Source organism: Manacus candei, unplaced genomic scaffold, assembly GCF_025592945.1.
Source record: "Manacus candei isolate 608988 ecotype Guabito, Panama unplaced genomic scaffold, ASM2559294v1 h1tg000046l, whole genome shotgun sequence".
NCBI lineage: Eukaryota > Metazoa > Chordata > Aves > Passeriformes > Pipridae > Manacus > Manacus candei.
This window is the reverse complement of record NW_026138094.1, coordinates 2,875,081-2,892,687: the sequence shown is the minus strand read 5'-3', so window position 1 is coordinate 2,892,687 and position 17,607 is coordinate 2,875,081. Positions and strand designations below refer to the sequence as shown.

Below are 17,607 nucleotides of genomic sequence, written 5' to 3'. Positions count from 1 at the left end.
TGTTGTAATGCAGGATTTTTATTAAAACAAAGATAATTTCTTTTGCAATGCTCAGTTTTCATGAGGAATATTTTTACCCTTTACCTATGTTACCAAGTTTCTGCTGGCTAGATTTTAGCAAAACAACGAGGAACTCTTTATGCTTTAAATGGTAATTTCACTATTTGAAATAAAAGCGATTCTATGGCATAGTTACTGGGTAAATAATACTATCATAATATGGGCACCTTTTAAATAGATGTGGAGGAGCTCGTGCAGAATGGTGGGGTAAGAAAACAACCATTTCCAACCAAGTAGAAGTCATCAAGCCAAGAGAACCATTAGCTATTATACACTTTTCCAGAGAGAATAGCTGTGCATGTGAACCATGTGATCATGCCTGTGTTGGAACGAACTAGTGACAGGCTATTATTTAGAGGTAGGAGGGTGATAAGCTCTCAGACATCCTACTTGTGATAGCAGAGACACTGGGAGCCCCCTGGTAGGTGAGCACACTGGATAGCTCTGCAGGTCATTCAAAATTTAATGCACAACACTGAGGTCTGGTTTGAACATTAACTGCAAAAGTTCTCTCAGGAAGGGGATTTGTGTGCTGACAGCTGCAAAGTTCTCTTTGCATGGCATCATCTGATAAGGGCTTCTGGGTGCTGCAGAAGCACAGCAATGGGGAAAAGCACCACTAGTTACTTCTCACTCATCATAGGAACAGATTTGGGTTTTTGTTTTGTTGTTGTTGTAGAGGTTTTGGGGGTGTGTGGTAGGGATTTTTTTGATTGTTTGTTTTCACCTAGAAAAACAGGTGGTTATTGAGAAAACTTTTCAGGGAGCACGTAGGAAAATGTGAAACTTGGAATGGATATTGGATCTTGTACAGGAGATGGGATTTCCTGGCTGGTGTGCAGCTGCAGAGGAATGTATGCTTTGCTTGTAACAGAATAATGAAATTGGTCCTACAAATGTTGCAACAGTGTTTAAGGAATTTATAGGAAGGATAAAGCACTGCATCACTAAAATAATAAATACTGACTAGCAAACTGTAACTCCATAACCTTTTTTTAAAAAAAAAAACCCTTAAATTTGTCTTAATGTCACAGCAGCCTGCTGGTATTACTGCTGCACAGAGTGTTAAGTAAGATTCCTTTAAGGAATCTACAGAGGGTCTACATTATATATTATTCAGTTCATTATATATATGTTTTAATTTCCTGCAGGAGAACACCCGTTGTATTTCACAGGAAAGGCAACAGTTAACTCAGCAATTAAAGGATGAAACTCAGCAGAAGGAACAGTTAAAGCAGATAAAGAATGAAATGGAGAATGAACGATGGCAACTAAACAAGACTGTTGAGAAGTTACAGGAGGAGGTATGAGTTCACTCCAGAGAGGCTGCAGGAATCTGAATGTCTGACAGACAGAAGCAAATGAACTGACAAATTGCAAAGAATTATTTATTTGGAAATGTACAAAAGAAGGTGAAATGCAAAGTTTACTATTAGTTTCTTTAACCTAGAGGCTCTCAATAAAAGTTTTCGGGGCTGGAACAGTGATTGGAACACCACTATCTCAAAATAGCATTGTAAAACAGTTCTGTTTAAACAAGATCTCAGATCAGTTCTAATGTCATTGATATTTCAGAGCTGATTCTCAAAATGCTTTTGCATCAGACTTACTGTGCCATGTGTGTGTAAACCCTACAACTAATATTGACACACTGAAGTGTGACCATGCAGTTCATTGCATCACTCAGCTGGAAGAACTGCTGCCAGACAGAAAGAGAATAGTCTTGCCATGCATACTATTAGAAAATAACCTTTCTGGTTTTGTGTTTTCACACTTCTGCATAGAAATTAATTTATTTAGGAAAATATGTCATAATTGATAATTTTTCTGTCTGGAAATACTGAGCTGAATATTGAAGCTGGAGGGAAAAACCTTTTGATGTATCAAACATGATAGAACCTTTTGTAACACTATGTTAGGAAAAAAATGATATGTACTTTTTCCCCAGATGTCTGAAATGGTAGAGATCTCAAGAACATCAGCTCTGGAGCTTCAGAGCCAGCTTGATGAATACAAGGAGAAAAACCGCAGGGAATTTGCAGATCTGCAGAGGCAATTAAAGGAGAAGAACCTGGAGGTAGAAAAATCCCGCCTGATGACCATAAGGATGCAAGATGAGGTAATGACTCATAAGTTCAGTGACAAATTCTAACCTTTGACCTAGAATTCAGTTCAGATAGTTTTCAAGATAAAGGATGTTTGCTGTCATGTTTTTGTGCACCTCATCATGAGAGAGGATCTCAGTCAGTGCTCTTGAGTTTCATTTTTCATGGTGGTGATCAGTGTGTTATTGCTGCCAGGGAAATGGGCTTTCCTGTTTGTGACAGATCTAGGCAGTGTCTGACAAATAGTGTGTCTGAAGTGGTATGACAAGGATTGCACTGATCTGCTGCTCTCTAATGCCTGCTACTGAAGGAATTGGGAATGTAAAAATATTTTTGAATTAGGAAAAAAAACCCCAGCAGTTATTTAGAGAAGAAACCCCCCCCCCCCCAAACACAAACAACAAAACCAAATTCTGGCTCCAGAGGAGTTGACTTACATTCTCCTCTTCTTTCATATGAGCCAAGTTGCAGATTTAAATGACAAAGGTGTCTGTGTAGCCAAGAATCAGCCACAGTCAGGAAGTGTCTGCCTCTTAGTATGCAAATTTTACCAGAAAGGCAATCCAGTCTTTTAAAAATATGCAGTTGGAAAAACTGGAGAATATATTGGTCGTAAATATTTTTTGTATGTGGAATATTTTAATAGTTTGATTTTTCCAGTTTAGAACTTCCATTACATTGCCCTTTCTCCTTAAAAAATTATTTTAAATTCAATTTAAAGGAACACCAATAGAAGAAAGAATTGCTCCTGTTTATTATTCTGTCTTCCTTATATATTTATTTCATTCAGGGATGGAGAGCCTTTGTAAAGGAATGAAGAGTCCTAACAAACAGTGAAAGATAAAATGGTGACATTGAGAGCATAGCTCATGAGTTGAATAAATGTATGTAAAAATGTACATTAATACAAACATTAAATATGTAAAACAAAGTGTAAACACAGTGTTTACAGTTATTATGAAGAATATACTTCTAGTGTTATCTATTGCAACTACAGAAAAAATACAGAGAAAAAATTAATGAACAAAAGAAAACTTCACTTTGACAAAAAGATAATCCAAACACTATATAATGGACAAAATATTACTAGTTGTGGAATTCTACATCTCCATGAGGAAATATTTAAAAGCCTAGGGCTTTAAAAATGTAGTATGGCAACTAGCTGCAAGAGAGGAAACAAAATCTGAAAATATAGGGTAGGCAGGTTAAACAGCAGACTTTCTAGGAGACTGAATATTCAGGACAATTGAAAGTCTTTATTATCACTTCCTCCTTTGTGTTTGAGAAGAAGTACAAATAGATAGTCCATCCATTCAGTGGAAAGTCTGTTGTCTGTCAGAATCCTCTTGGGTAGGTCTCACAGTGCACAGATCTTGCTTTTCGAGGGTGTCATCAAAAGTCAAGGATTGTATTGATCATGGCAACGTGATTTTCATCTTGTTCCAGCAGAAAAGTAATGAAAGAGTCTTGCAAGGCAATATGGGAGTTCTTCATTGCATCTCTTTCAAGTTCTCTGTGGAGACATAAAAGATACCCATCTGGAAAGTTGACAGTCCATTGTCATTCTGAAACATTAAATGCACATGAAAGGCTGTTAAAGTACAGATCTCTGCACTTCACTAGCTGTTCACCACCTCCTGCAGATATCCAAGGTTTTGTTGTCAGGACTTGGTAATAGGTAGCAAACTGTAAATATTCACTATCACATTATTTTAGCTTCATCACTAAAATAATCACTGACTAAACAAAGGAAGAAAATGGAAAACTATATGTTGAAGAAAAAAAGCTCTCATCCTATGTTATATACATATTACAAGTTACATGTACAAGGACTGGTCATGGTTTCACTTAAACCCTCTCTCACTCATTATATATTTTTTTAAAGTACCATGAAGGTTTTGGATAATTTTACTGAGGACATGCTGTTGTTGAATAGGAAATTTTTGTCTTCAGCAGGTAGCCCACTGTATCTAATAGTTACACTAATACATATATATGTGTATATGTACATACACATATATAGATAAATGCAATTATGTCATTAGTAAAATGATGTCATCAAAATGCATCAAGCATGTATATGAGCTATGTAGTTATTTAAAAGCTAAAGTGTTCTGAGTCTGAAAAGAAAAGGCATAATATTGCAGAAGTTCCAAACAACCATTAGAAAATGGTTAGACAACATTTAGGCAACATTTTGGCTTGCTATAACTTGATAAAAACAAATAAATTTTAAGAAATCCACTGTGGAGAATTGTCAGTGTAAAACCTGTGGTATGAAGCATCTCTTTGGAGCTGATATTTCATCCAAGTTTATTTTCTTGGTGCCATCATGTGGATAAAACAAAAATTACTGTGAAAAGCCCAGAACTCAATGCAATTCCTGTCAAGCTTCCAGATCTGTAGTGTTTGCAGTAAGTCCCCTTTACTGACATCACTTATTTACAGAAAGTACAGTATAAAATATATGACCATAAACTCTTTCAGATGCGTCTTATGGAAGAAAACTTGAGGGACCACCAGAGAGCTCAGGATGAGGCAATAACAAAAACTCAGTTGCTGGAACAGACTGTGAAGAGCTTGGAGTATGAACTGGAAACCAAAAACCACTTAAAAGATGATCGGGCAAGACAAATCAAACTAATGGAGGTAAAAGACATCCTTAAGGGTTTGTTTCTTATTTGAAGAAATTAAAATAATACTGATATTTCACATGGTTTCTGCCAGGGAAGAGTCCAAATAGCTTGATGTTGTTGAAAAACCATGTAGTATTACAGCAGGAATTATTCTGGAGTATTCTAAAGGTGATCTGTTAGCATATCTATTGTAGCATGATGTGTTCTAAATTACAGCTGTTCTTTCGTCATTTTAATTGACTTCTTGTTAATTAATTTTATCTGGAGTTTATCAGGCAAATTTGCATTCATTTCATTCATAGACCCATCGCTGAGAACTTTAAGAGTATTTCGAAGTGTAAGTTCTATTTAGCATTTGATATCAGTTCATTTCAGCAGTCTGGATAACATCAGGATTTTGACCACCTGGTTACAGGGTCAGCTTTGACACTGTTCACTTCAGCTAGGCTGCCACTTGACTTTCATAAACAAACACCTCTGTAGCATTGTACTCATGTGAAAAGAAAATTGTCTTCCAAATGTATAATGTAATTTAGACACTCAGAAACAGTCTCTAGAAACATTACAGAATTTCTCTTATTTTCTTGAAATTGGTGGGAGTGATTAAAAAAAGGAAGCAAAGTGTCTGTTTTACTTCTGTCAGACAAACAAATTCACTTTAAAGGCTTCTCTACCTGCCATCTTTTTTGGTAGATTCTGCACATGTTTTAAGAGGCATTTCAGTTTTCAGGCCTAGTCTTTCCAATAGTTTGAGTCCTGAAGTTTAAGGAATAGCAATCTGAAGAGGATGGGAAGTAGTATGTTGAAATTACTTTTCTTTGTTCCACTTAGGACAAGTTGTCTAACCTGGAACTTGAGCTTGATGAAGAAAAGACTAATTCAGATTTGTTGTCTGAGAGGATCAGCAGGTGCAGAGAACAGGTACTTGAACAAGTTTCCTTTTGTATGATGCTTCTATGAAAAAGTATTATTAGGGTCACAATCAATATTGATCAACTCAATAATGATTAGCATAGGACTTATCTGCTATACTTCAAAAGAGTATGAAAACCCAAAACCCCCAAGTTCCCATCACGAGTAAATATGCTCCTTCATGTCATCACATGATGAAAACAGACACAGAATGTGTATAAAGCCTGAAGACTATTATCATACTCTAATATTCTTGCTGAGCTTCATCAGGTAATCATTGATGCATGCAGAGATGATGCTATTTCAGGCTCAGCTTTGGTGCTGAGGCTGTCAGAGAAAGGCCGTTGTGAAGAGTCTTTTAAATTGAAAGATCATGATTTTACTCTTACTGGAAAGTAATTCAGCATAATAGAGTCTTGATTTCAAAGAAGGAGAAGGAGCTTAGGAAACTGTGGAATTAATGAGTGAAATCAACTGAACTGAGGATGCTAGACCAGAGAGAGAGCTTTGTTTTCATTACAAGTGTAAAAACTGATTAAGGTATATTGAAGGTAAGATAGTTGGAAAGCATTTTCCACATAAAAACATCAACCTTTTGTTCCAGAAATGTTATGTTCAATAGTCCAGAAAGAAGGGAAGAAGGATTTATTTATGAGGTTGTGTCTAATGGGGCAGAAAATGTGAAGATAAAGTGATAGGTCTCACTTAGCTCAGCAACTATCATAGTAATTCAAACAAGTAACAAAAAGGATTTTGACTGTATAAGTAGAGAAGTTGTGGAGATTGTATGATGAGGCCTCAATCAAGATAAAAAGTACACCAGGTATACCCTCAAATATATATATATATATGTGTGTATATATATATATATTCCTATATATTCCTTTATATTCAAATAAAGAAATATTTTGCTTCTGTCTTCTGTAAGGAATGTGCAGGTGGGGCGAAGTAAAGGGAGTGTATTGCAGAGGAGACCTTTGAGTTGGAAATCACTAAGTGTTAAGAGAATTAGGAGGTCATTAAGAGACCTTATTAGTATTATTTGAGATTTCTGAAAGAACTGACACAGGAAATTATAGGTCCTGTAACAAAGATTTATAATAAACCAGAAAAGTAGAGTACAGGGCCTGATTACTGCAGAAGTAGCCAGAGCACCTGTGGCTGAATAGTCAGGATTATGCAAGTTTTTTATTAGTTCACGAAAAGGAATACAGTGATGTGTCTACCTTGGAATATCATGGTCTAGACAATGTTCCTTGCCTTAGTTGTGCATTCTGAAAGATGTGAAACTGCTGCATAACTCATTACAGCATGCTTACTGCTACATGAACTTCATGTAACTCTACATGAAGTGCTGGAGCTCACAGGAATTTCCTAGAAGTCCAGGAGACAATTAACATTGAGGTACAACAATAATCTGTTTTCATTTCTCTTTCTTTCTCCAGAAAAAAAAAAAAAAAAAAGAACTGCAGACATTCTTTTGAATAGCTTTAGCTTCAGAGTTAGAACAGAAAGTAAAACCTTAGTTTCTGTGCCTTTTTGATGCAATTGTGTGTTCCACTGAGGCAGCTGGGGAATTTAAAGTGAGTTAGAGCTCAGCTTTCTTTTCACACATCCTTGAAGCACCAAGGCACCATCACTGCTTTGTTTGGACTCAGGTTACTGAGATTCTGTTTGACTCTGATACAGACTTTTTGCTATTGTTGCACTGATACTGTACAGAGCCCAAGGCAGTGGGTGAAATAGAATGTAAAGGACCATCATAATATGGGGTTATGCTATTGTTAAATCAGGAAGCCTTTAATACTGGAGTCTGTGCCTGTCTTGTAAACCTGGGATAAAAGAACTTTAGTTACAGCTGCACTACAACTGTAGTAAGTTAATTTGCTAACTGAATGGAAACCAAAAATACAGTTTGGTGACCAAAATGTTACATAATGGGTAAAAAATGTGTTTATTTTGAGGTCTGGAGTTTCTCATTTCACACATGAGTTACAAAGGTTGCTTTGTTTTGATTTTATGCCAGAATGACTAAGTAGTCAAATTACTAAAGAGTATTTCAGGGTCTGCTAAGCATTTATAATGACATGAGAAACTATAATGGATTTGTTTTGGTAATATCTGTATTTCTGTACATTTTTCAAATTATCATTATAAATGTGTTATTTTAACATACCAATAATGAACTATAATACTCAAATTTATACAACCTCTTCTATTTTACATAAAGCTGAATGTTTGAATAAACATTGGCAGAACTAACAGTTCACATTTCATTTACCACAAAATGTTATTCTTTTTTAATTTAAACGCCCTTTTGAATCTGGATGGTTGCATGAGACACTGTTCTCATCTCCTCTGCATTCTCAGGAGGTTCCACAGCAAAGTGGAAACAGGGAAAAGTGGGTCATATCCTATTAGTTTTAAAATGATAAGGTATTAGTAACTGTAGAAAGACCAAAATGATCAACACACACACACACATATATGGAAAGCCTGAGTGCTCAGCTGCTCTTTGAGTTGAAAGTGAGCAGGGACAGGACACATCTTACTACATGATGGATTCTTTTCCTACAAACAAGAGAAATGAAGTGCCTCTTGCCATTTTGGTTTTGCTAACATAATTGAAAAGTGCTCAACATTCCTTCATCAGTTCCTGTATTCTGTGAAAATGCAAACATGAGTCTATTAACTTCAGAGTTGTTTCCAATAAGTGTGAAAAAGGGACTAATTAGTTTTCATGACAACTTTACAGTAAATAAGAAAGGATAAAATTGTGCTGACTGCATCGTTCACTTCCTTTTGGTGAAGTGTTCCCAATGGAGAGCTGTATCCCTGCTCTTTAGCTGGCTCCAGGTGTGGGAAGCAAACAAGTGAAAATGTGGATATGAAGGCTGCTTTTCAATTATGAAGTATCAAAGGGGTTTGTTTGGCTTTAGCTTGTTTGTTAAACATTGGGGTTTTTGGTCACATACTTGGAAACTGTGTATGTAGGTGTTTATATAGGCACACACACACATTTATATACACATATATATATGTATATTACTTTACTTAGGAATTAAGAAACATAGGCTGTAAACCTAGTGCAAGATGGTAAACAATAGTGACAGCATCTAAAACATTATTAGAAATCAAATTACTTTCACTAATAATGAACTCAACAGCTGCTTCTAATCCTAAAGCTGGCACAAAATGCTGGTATGTCTGATAAAGCTTTCTAAAATCTGATACTGTTGTTTTTCTCTTTTTTTTTTTTGTTGTTAACATTCTTCAACTTCAGCTGTGATAACTTAGGCTGCAGAAATAGTTTGTTCTTTTATTGTAATTAAAATATATTAGATACAGGAAAGGTAGAACATGAAGCAGAGTTCTACATGGTGTGTACATGGAGTATGTACTCTGACACTGGTGTGTTCTTCTCACTGCTGGGAAATAAGTGAGACTGAGCACATTTTGGCAGACAGCTGCTTTTTTTTTGCTTTGTGCCTGTTAATTGTGAGTCTGCTATTGAAAAAATGGGAGGAGATAAGTGAAAACAGCAAGAATTGTGTCCTGCTGTCCTTCTCTTTTTCCAGCCTCCTGTATATATTTGCACGTAGCTGTCTGAGCCTGATCAGATACAGCACTTTTTCTCTCTCCTCCTGTGAGGTTGTGTTTACCAAGAGGTGTCCAACAACAGTAGCAGTCATCTTGGAAATATAATAATTGTCCTCTAAATAATTCCTTAATTTGAATCTTGGGAAGGTTGCACAAATTTGTCACAGCCTTTGAGCACAGTAAGAGCACAGTGGAACTTTGGAGTGGTCCATTAAGCAAGTTCCTACATAAAACAAAACCCCTTTCTTCAGTTAGCAGTTACATTTTTAATTAGTCATTCATTTTACCACAAATTTTGCTTTATTTCTTTCTGTGTCTGTCTTGATGGCTAGAGCAATTACAGCAGAATAAATTCTAGGTAACCCCTCACATTATAAATTTTTGTCACCTATTTAATGAATAAATGCAGCCATTGTACAAATGCGGGATTTTAATTTGTGTCTATAAAATAATATTTTAACATATAAAATAAAATTTTACTATATAATGGATAAAATTTTGTGATTATTAGCTTTCTGTGTGACAATGAGAGCTTTTGAAAAATTACCTGGCTGTTGAGAACACAGCCACGAGCTAACATTTGTATTCTAGTAGCTGTTCTGACCTTAGTTTTCAGAAATGCCTTCTAGTCTTCTGAAACCATAGTGTGACATAACATATGCAACTGCATGCATTGCTACTGTGGTTTGTATTCATATAGTAATTTCAAAGCTACAGAAACAGTGTAAATTATTTCCTTTAAACACGTGATTAACTAAAAATATATCTTTTAATATTATAATGTGGTTAAAAAAAAAGGCCTAAGGTAAATTTTGATGTGCTGCACTTTTTTTGACCTTCACATTCTTAGCATTGCTTTTGGATTTTTTTTTTTTATGCAAGAATTCCCAATGACTTTGGTAAGACCTTTACTGAGATAAATCTGTAACTTAGAGCTGCCTAGCTGGGATGGTGTTTTTATGCAAGTTCATATGTAACTGATGTAGAACAGGGAAGAATGCTGTGGCCACTGCAATCTTTATCAGTGTTTTTGCAGGTACAGTGATTGGCAGAGATGTTCACTGTGTTCCCCAGGTGATTCAGCATCATAAACACTGTGCAGGAAATAGCACAAATGCTGTGGTAACATTTGCTGTGCCTGCAAAGACTTGAGGGTCTTTGTGAAGACTTGAGGGTCTCAGCAGAAATGAGAGGCAACAGAAATATTTCAGCACTGCAGATTTTTCCTTCAGCTCTAAAGTTTCAGTAGCAGCTGTTGAACAGTTCAGAGTTTCTCTTTAATGTTTTTTTTCCAGTCAAGTCCAATAGTGAGATGAAACAAACTCATGCTGCATTCTTACATTGACTCTGGATGGATCAGGTAGTTTTTAACATCTTTCTTGTGGTTACTGAATATGCAACTGAAATATTTACAGAAACTGGAGCAAAAGTTGTCTTTTAACAAGACAGGCAAAAACATCCCCTCCCCAAACTTAGAAGTTGGTGCTCCCAGTATGACAGACATAACACTGATCAGAGGAGGGGAGAAATGTTCATGTCCATTATGCAGCAGAGTCTGTTGAAAAAGAGATTTTACTGTTCTCATTCATATAGAAAACTACAATTGTCTGTAGAGTGTTTCACTGAGTTCTGGGCACTTCTCTGCAGCTACAAGTTTGTTTTTAATAAAGTGAAACTTTATTTAGACTAGTCAGCAGCTTAAAGGTAAGATGTCCTTTCAGAGGTTCAGATTTAAGTATGGAGACAACACTTGTGAAAGGTGTTTGATGTGATGCAGAACTCTGTCCTGCCACATGCTATATCTCTTGTGCAGCAGTTTAGAGTTTGGTTCCTTGCTCCAGAACATGTATATTGAACATCAGCAATATCCACTGTGGCTGTAAAATGCCTAGGGTAAGTTCTGGGAATAACATCAACTCCCTGAAGTGGAAAATTTTGTTCAAGATTGTAACTGTAAAGCTCATCTGAAATCATGTGGATGTCTTGAATTCTGAGAAAGGGCATTTTTTTCTCATTGCATAGGTATGCCTACATTATATATATACATACACAAAGTATCATATAGATAAATGTAAATGAAATCTTTTATTAAAATTTCTCTTTTCTTTCTATGATAGATTGAACAAATGAGGACAGAGCTGCTTCAGGAAAGAGCTATAAAGCAAGACTTGGAGTGTGACAAAATTTCATTGGAAAGACAGGTGACTATATCTGACTGTAAATCCTTTGACCACTTTCAGAAGAACTGTAAAGTCTCAACTGTGTTTCTGGAACACTGTTGGAGATACAATTTCAAAAAATTGTGATTTTAGTTGAGTGTTTTCTCCTATAGGAGTAGAGAAGTTTTCTGCAGCTCAGTGATCTTTGAAAGCAGGATTACTATCGTGGCCCTTAGCTGAGATCCAGAGGAAAGCTATCTTAGCAAGTCATGGTATTGTTGACAAGCACAAGAACGTAAAACAGATTTTAGTGGGAATTTAGAGAACATGTTTGTACCACACACCTAATTTGGTGACTTAGATTATGTGAAATTAATCTCAAATCGTTTGAGAAAAAAGAATGCCACCTACTGGTAAATACTAGGTACATTCTTATACTTTAGTTCTGGCTTTTTTATCATAGTCCTTTTTGAGACCTGAATTCATGGTTTGAAGTTCTGTAACAAAGAGCTTTATTTTCTATTTCTCATGTTACTCTTTTTTTGCCCTTTTTTTTTTTTTTCCTGGCAACTCTTTCATTAGGCCCTCATTGAAAACCTAAATTACCGGGCCTCAGAAAAATGGAAGTGTGAATCTGAGCAAAAACCTCTGCTTTTACAAATCTTTTTCAAACTATTTATGTAGTAGGTGTAACATTGGATAGTTAAGAAAGGGAGGGGGAAACTCAGTAACAGCTTTGATAGAGTAAAACGATATTGGATGTAATTTCTTTGTCTGCTTGTTGTAGCCATACACCAGGGAGTTACAAGAGAAGAACACAGAATTTGACAAAAGAATTGTGTGGAGCATGAGACAGATCTGACAGAGTATTTGATAAAAAAATTGGCATATTAAAAAATACTGTTGGAAGGGGCTTGCAACTCTCTGAAATTCAAGGCTCCATTTAATCCTAAAACCTAACTGAAGCTGAACACTAAATTCTTTTTGATAAGGCACAGTCATAGAAAATCTGTAGTAAACTGTAAAATCTCACATTCTTTTTCCACGTTTACTGAACTAAAAATATGGTGATCACCTTATGTTTTCCTGAAGAAATTAATTTTTTGTTAAGGTGATATGTGTTAATTGGAGTATATAAGTAGTAATCAAGTGTGTTCCAACCCTAGAACAAAGACCTGAAGAGCCGAATCCTTCACCTGGAGGGTTCTTACCGCTCCAGTAAAGAGGGACTTGTTGCTCAAATGGAAGCAAGGATCACAGAGCTGGAAGAGCGACTTGCAAATGAAGAAAGGTGAAACTAGTTGTTAAGATCAAAACGTGTGTTTATGTTTTTATTATGTCCTCTTGCTAATATTAAGTCTCTATTACAATTAACTTGATTTTTTTTTTTCCTCACAAGCACAAAATTAAAATGGTTACTGTTTCATAAAAGCATTGCAAATTTTCTTTTTGACTGAAAGCACAGTAGAAGTTGTCTTATAAATTTAAAACTGGGCACTGTAACATGGTTCCATAGCTCCTTGTCTTATCAACGGCTAATATCAGTAATAGACTTAGAAATATTAACTGTATTTTAACACTTTATGTTCACTTCATTCTCTAATCTTGGAGGAGTGTATTTTTGTTTCTAAATGTTGCTCTGGTGACAGAAGAAATTCCACTTAGTCCTTCATACTTTTGAACAAATTTCTTATTATGTTGCATGGAATCAGTAAATCAAAGTAGGGACCATTAGTAGTTATTTGATTCTTAGAAGATTGCTAAGGAATTATATCATGATTGGAAGTATTTCAGTTCCTTTTTTACAAACATGTCTTTTGTTTGTTTGTTTGTTTTCTAGGGATAGAGCGAATTTCCAACTAAGTAACCGCAGACTTGAGAGAAAAGTGAAGGAGTTAATGTTGCAAGTAGATGATGAACATCTGTCACTGACTGATCAGAAGGACCAGGTAGACTAATGTACCAATATCTGATATTAATCCTACTAACATAAATCATCATGTGTAAGAGATATGAGAAGAATGTAGGTAGATGCTGATTACTCTGTGGACTGCCACTGAGTGAGATTTGCAGTTGCCATTGTCATCATGTACTTTTATCTGGTACTAAATGGTTATTAATTTTGGAAATTATGAAAAGAAAGCACTTGTAGAAGCAATGCTGTAATTATTTTAAGAAATAAAGCAGATAACAGACAGTAATTGATCCTATAAATACACCGACAAATAATATGTTCTGTTTTGCCACTATAACATTTTGTTTAAAGAAACAAGTTGTTTATTGTTAAATATAGGCTATAAGTATTAAGCCTACATTGATGGCCTAATAGCAATATGCTCTACCATTCCTGTGTTCTTTGTTGATTCCTTGCTTAAAACTTGACTTGTTTCAGCCCATGAGTCAAACAGTAATGTTCTGCCCAGAGAATGAACAGAAAATGAACAGTTTGTTTCAAATTGCAGACATCTGTTAAGATTATCTGTAAAAAAAAAAAATGGTATCCCATCATTTCTCTTGAAGTCTAATGCTGACTTTCAGATATTTCTGAAGCAGAGGATTACAGTGTCACTACACTGGCAAAGTTTTGTCTTTATTCTCCCTCTCATAGATGCTGGAAGAATAAAATTCCTTTAATTAAAACAGTCCTCTAATCAGCTGACATGTAAATATTTCAGTTGAGTTTGCGTTTGAAAGCAATGAAACGTCAAGTGGAAGAAGCTGAAGAAGAAATAGACAGATTGGAGAGCGCGAAAAAGAAACTTCAGAGAGAACTTGAAGAGCAACTCGACATAAATGAACAGTTGCAAGGACAGCTTAACACTGCAAAGAAAGAGTTAAGGTAGGATGGCTTGTCAGACCTACAGCTGTGTATCACACCACCCCTCACAAGTTTGACCTCTTGCTCCTGTAGTCCATAAACTGAGGGCTTCCTCTACAGTTTAAGACACAGACCTGTGAAACTCTTCTGCGTTTCCTTTCTCTGCAGATGTTCTCTGACTCTTTCTAGTGTGCTCTAGGTGTCCCAACCTTTCCAGGGTCTCCCTGCTGAATAAAGTCATTGAGGCAGGGCATATAAAATGGAAAAAAGTGTGGGACTTGACACTGGTATTGTTTGTAGTAATAAAAATTTCCTGCTAGTGGCTGAGGTGTACAGTTATCCTGTGGTAGTTTTCCTTAGCTGTCTTTGAACATACCAGTGTGCAAAGTTTACAGTTTCCCCTGTCTGTCACTTTAGTTAGAGGGGCTTGAAAATGTGGTTGCTTGCTCTTCACACTCTTGCACATTCCTTTCATGTAAGGTGTACTCCATGAAAAACTGTCCCTGTTGAAGCACAAGTTTCTTTGGCATCCTTTAAAAACATAAATCCTACCAGTTGATGTTTTAAGCTTTGTATAAATGTTGTGCATGTAGATGTGCTGTTTTAATAGCAAAGATGTGTATTTTTGTTTCAGTAGACTGAAGAAGTCACCAAGTAAAGTGTTGGCTGATTCTGATGATGACGACGATGATGATGATTTCAGCACAGATGGTGACAGTCTCTGTGAAGTACCTTCAGGAAATAACTTTTCAAAAGATGATGACACAAAAATCTAAATAAGTAATGATGTAATTCCTTGAAAGTACTGGAAGAATAACATAAATTATCAAGAAACTGGATGTTCTAGAAGCCAAATGACATAAAGGGATTTAAGAGTTGGGAATATAATGTTTCCATCCATACTGTGCCATTTTCTTATTTAGATCTCCACTGTTTATTATAGGATTGCTTTATAAAACAGCTATAAAACACAAGATGTATATAACAGCTACTGAAAACACAGGGATAATGTTTCATATTGGAAATGGGATTTTGCTAAAATTCTGTTTAAGTAAAAAGCCATTTGAAAGTAATTCAAAATTAGTTTTTAGTTATTAAAAGCTTTTCCCTAAAATTAAGGAAACCACAGAAGATTATTTAATAATTGTAAGTAGGGGGAAATGATGTATAAAATGTAAATATTTTAAACTTGATCTTTTTATTGACTACTTTAGTACTATTTTGTAAAGTTGCTAATATTATATAAATCAGTTTGATATGTAAAGTCCTTAAATTTATATTGAACGCTATATTTGAGTTTTCAGTAAGAGGAAAACAAATGAAAATGAAAATGAATACTTTTTGTGCATTACAGAGCAGATTCACAGTTCCTGGGCCAGGAAGTACATTTTAAAAACCAGTGCAAGTTTTATTGTATGTCCTGTATATTAGAGGTCAAATGTTAATCCTGCCTGTTGACTTTAAAAGGACCAGCACATCTGCATGATGAGAGAGATCTGCCTACAACTTCCTCATCAACTTCATTTGGGAAGCTTTCTGTTCTTCGTAGGGAAGGGTGAGAATGATGTCAGTTATTACTTGGTATCTTTCATTTCCTGAAAGGAAGTCAGTCCTACCAGAGGCAGAATGTTAAATCAGCAGCCTGCTGATTTGAGGACATTGGGACAGTCTTATCTTCAAGTTTTTAAAGAGTCCCCCTCGTTTCAGTAAAATTAGTTGTGGTCTTTGAATTAAATACATGCTTAAATCTGTTCAGTAATTGATACCAAAATTTTATGCTTGCTTGCAAGAAATTGCACCAGGGAAACACAAAACATGTAACCTGATTTTTATTGAGCATCTATTTGTGACATATTGCAGTGTGTGGTCATATTTGCAGATATATATTAGTATTTCAGTTTACAGAAGTATTTTGGGTGATCCATCTATTCAACAAACTTTGTGGGAATTTTAAAAGAAAGAGCATTGAAGATTTTATTTTATAAACATTTTCCATTTTGTTGCTAAAAATATTGTTTTGCCACTTATATCACACTAGACTGGTTTTGTTCCTTTGCAAATCTAGGATTCTAAGGAAGGGGCACTACTACAGTAGTTAGGTCTTGTCCATTTTTTAGTATTTGTCCCCAGTTACAGGTTAGTGAGCACTTCTTCACCGATTCAGTCAAGAAATAGTGTAATTGTAAAAAATACTTTGAACTGAAGTCGCTGGGAGCCTCCAGTATTCCCACAAAGGAATCCACTGAAGAGAGCAAATTTAACAGCTCTGCAAGTGAGGCTGATAGCCTGGGTTAGGGCAAAACTCCTGACAATGGCAGGACCCCTTTTCATGCAGTTCCGTGGAAGGAAACTCCTGCCTGCGGGATCAGAAGTATATTCGTGCATAGCAGATCACAGACTCTTTTGCTGTGGAATTCCCTTCAACTGGAGTTTGATCATTTGAATTATATGGGAAATAATAGGAACGGCATAGTTGTGATACTGTCTCTGTATTTTGTATGTGTTCAAGTAGCAAACAACGTGTGTTTTTTGCAGTAGCTTTACTGTTTTGACAACACTGAAACAGCCTTTTGTCCAAGAAGACCTGCACTACACTGTACTGACAATCATCAGAGAACGTCCTGTGATTTATATGTTGTTGTTTCATTTGCATGTTTATGTAGACTTATCTTTAAACAACTGATTCCAGAACCCCCAGAACTTTATCCTACGATGTTCATAGATGACTCTTATTTCAAACCACTGGAAGAAAATCACTTAATATTGCATCTACCTCCAGTTACACTAAACTGTAAACTAAAATTCACTTAAAATAAACAGTCAGCTCTCTCAGTTCTACCTTGTATGTGCATATAGCTTGATATGACAATTGAATTTCATATGGAAAACAAATGTGTTTAAAACATAACAAAAAAATAATTACCCAGGAAATACTGATGCTGTGAACAAGTTCCTGCATTTTCTTCTCTTTGGATGGCTGCTTTCTTTGTAACTTGTAAAGAGATGGCAGGTGTAACATCTAGAAGACTCCACATTTGAACTTAGAAGGAGAGAGACAGATTGTTTATTTGCAGACTCTTACTGGGAGAGACCTTTCTTGTTACACATCCCTCCCCACCCGTGTTTTCAGAAAAAACTCATCTTCAGTTTGTTCATTTAGACTTGGAAATGGTATTTCCTCTTTAGAGTCTCAAATCATATGACTAAAATCAAAGAAAATCTTAAGACACTCATTATTTCAACTCATTCACAAACCAGTTGGTAGCTCTGTTTCCCGATACATGCTGGCTTTGGGGATGGCAAAATCATCTTGATTG

At 35.7% G+C, this 17,607-nt stretch overlaps 1 protein-coding gene across 8 annotated transcripts in view; it reads left to right on the top strand.

Moving 5' to 3' along the window:
• Positions 1-17,122, top strand: part of CGNL1 (cingulin like 1) — a 58,162-nt gene extending 41,040 nt beyond the window's left edge. For 7 of the 8 annotated variants that reach the window (XM_051797035.1, XM_051797027.1, XM_051797028.1 and 4 more), the window contains 9 exons: positions 1,212-1,364; positions 2,009-2,179; positions 4,653-4,814; positions 5,633-5,722; positions 11,431-11,514; positions 12,639-12,763; positions 13,313-13,421; positions 14,148-14,311; positions 14,925-17,122. In XM_051797035.1, the coding sequence (XP_051652995.1) occupies positions 1,212-1,364; positions 2,009-2,179; positions 4,653-4,814; positions 5,633-5,722; positions 11,431-11,514; positions 12,639-12,763; positions 13,313-13,421; positions 14,148-14,311; positions 14,925-15,066 (1,200 nt within the window). In that variant the 3' untranslated portion in view covers positions 15,067-17,122. The remainder of the gene's footprint in view (positions 1-1,211; positions 1,365-2,008; positions 2,180-4,652; positions 4,815-5,632; positions 5,723-11,430; positions 11,515-12,638; positions 12,764-13,312; positions 13,422-14,147; positions 14,312-14,924) is intronic. The other variant, XM_051797034.1, reaches the window with a different exon arrangement.
• The last annotated feature ends 485 nt before the right edge of the window (positions 17,123-17,607 follow it).